General features: G+C 46.3%; 1 protein-coding gene across 1 annotated transcript; it reads left to right on the top strand.

Moving 5' to 3' along the window:
- Positions 1-26: 26 nt before the first annotated feature.
- On the top strand, positions 27-574 carry LOC107735039 (ras-related GTP-binding protein C-like; the record flags this gene model as incomplete). Its single annotated transcript, XM_016546863.1, has 2 exons — positions 27-226; positions 375-574. Coding segments are annotated over exons 1-2 (389 nt in total), but the record flags the coding sequence as incomplete, so codon positions are not given.
- Between the last annotated feature and the right edge of the window lie 13 nt (positions 575-587).

Genomic DNA, 587 nt, shown 5'->3' with positions numbered 1-587 from the left:
GGTTTAATGTTGTGAATCTCAGGTGGTGTTTCATAAGATGTCCCCAAACGAGACGCTCTTCCTGGAGAGCACCAACAAGATCTACAAGGATGATATCTCTGGCAGTTCCTTCGTAAACTTTCACATATGGGACTTTCCAGGGCAGGTGGACTTTTTCGACCCTACATTCGATTACGAGATGATTTTCAGGGGCACCGGCGCGTTGATTTTCGTCATCGATGCTCAGGTGAGCTGATACAAGTGAAATATAAGAGTGACTGTGATTGAGAGTGCTTGTTGTTTAATATGCAAACTTTCACTTTTACTTTTCCGGTATGGGAATTGGCTCCGTGCCTGGCGCTTACCGTTGTGTTTGGATGTCTCTCTCTCTGTAGGATGACTATGTAGAAGCATTAGGCCGGCTACATCTGACGGTGTCGCGGGCGTTCAGGGTGAACCCGGAGATCAATTTTGAGGTGTTTATACACAAGGTGGACGGTTTATCAGACGATCATAAGATAGAGACGCAGAGAGACATTCATCAGAGGGCTAATGATGATCTAGCTGACGCCAGTCTGGAAAAGCTTCACCTCAGGTTGGTCATACTG

Source organism: Sinocyclocheilus rhinocerous, unplaced genomic scaffold (assembly GCF_001515625.1).
Source record: "Sinocyclocheilus rhinocerous isolate Xijiao unplaced genomic scaffold, SAMN03320098_v1.1 C35696982, whole genome shotgun sequence".
In the NCBI taxonomy this organism is placed as follows: domain Eukaryota; kingdom Metazoa; phylum Chordata; class Actinopteri; order Cypriniformes; family Cyprinidae; genus Sinocyclocheilus; species Sinocyclocheilus rhinocerous.
This window is presented reverse-complemented; position numbering and strand designations above follow the sequence as displayed.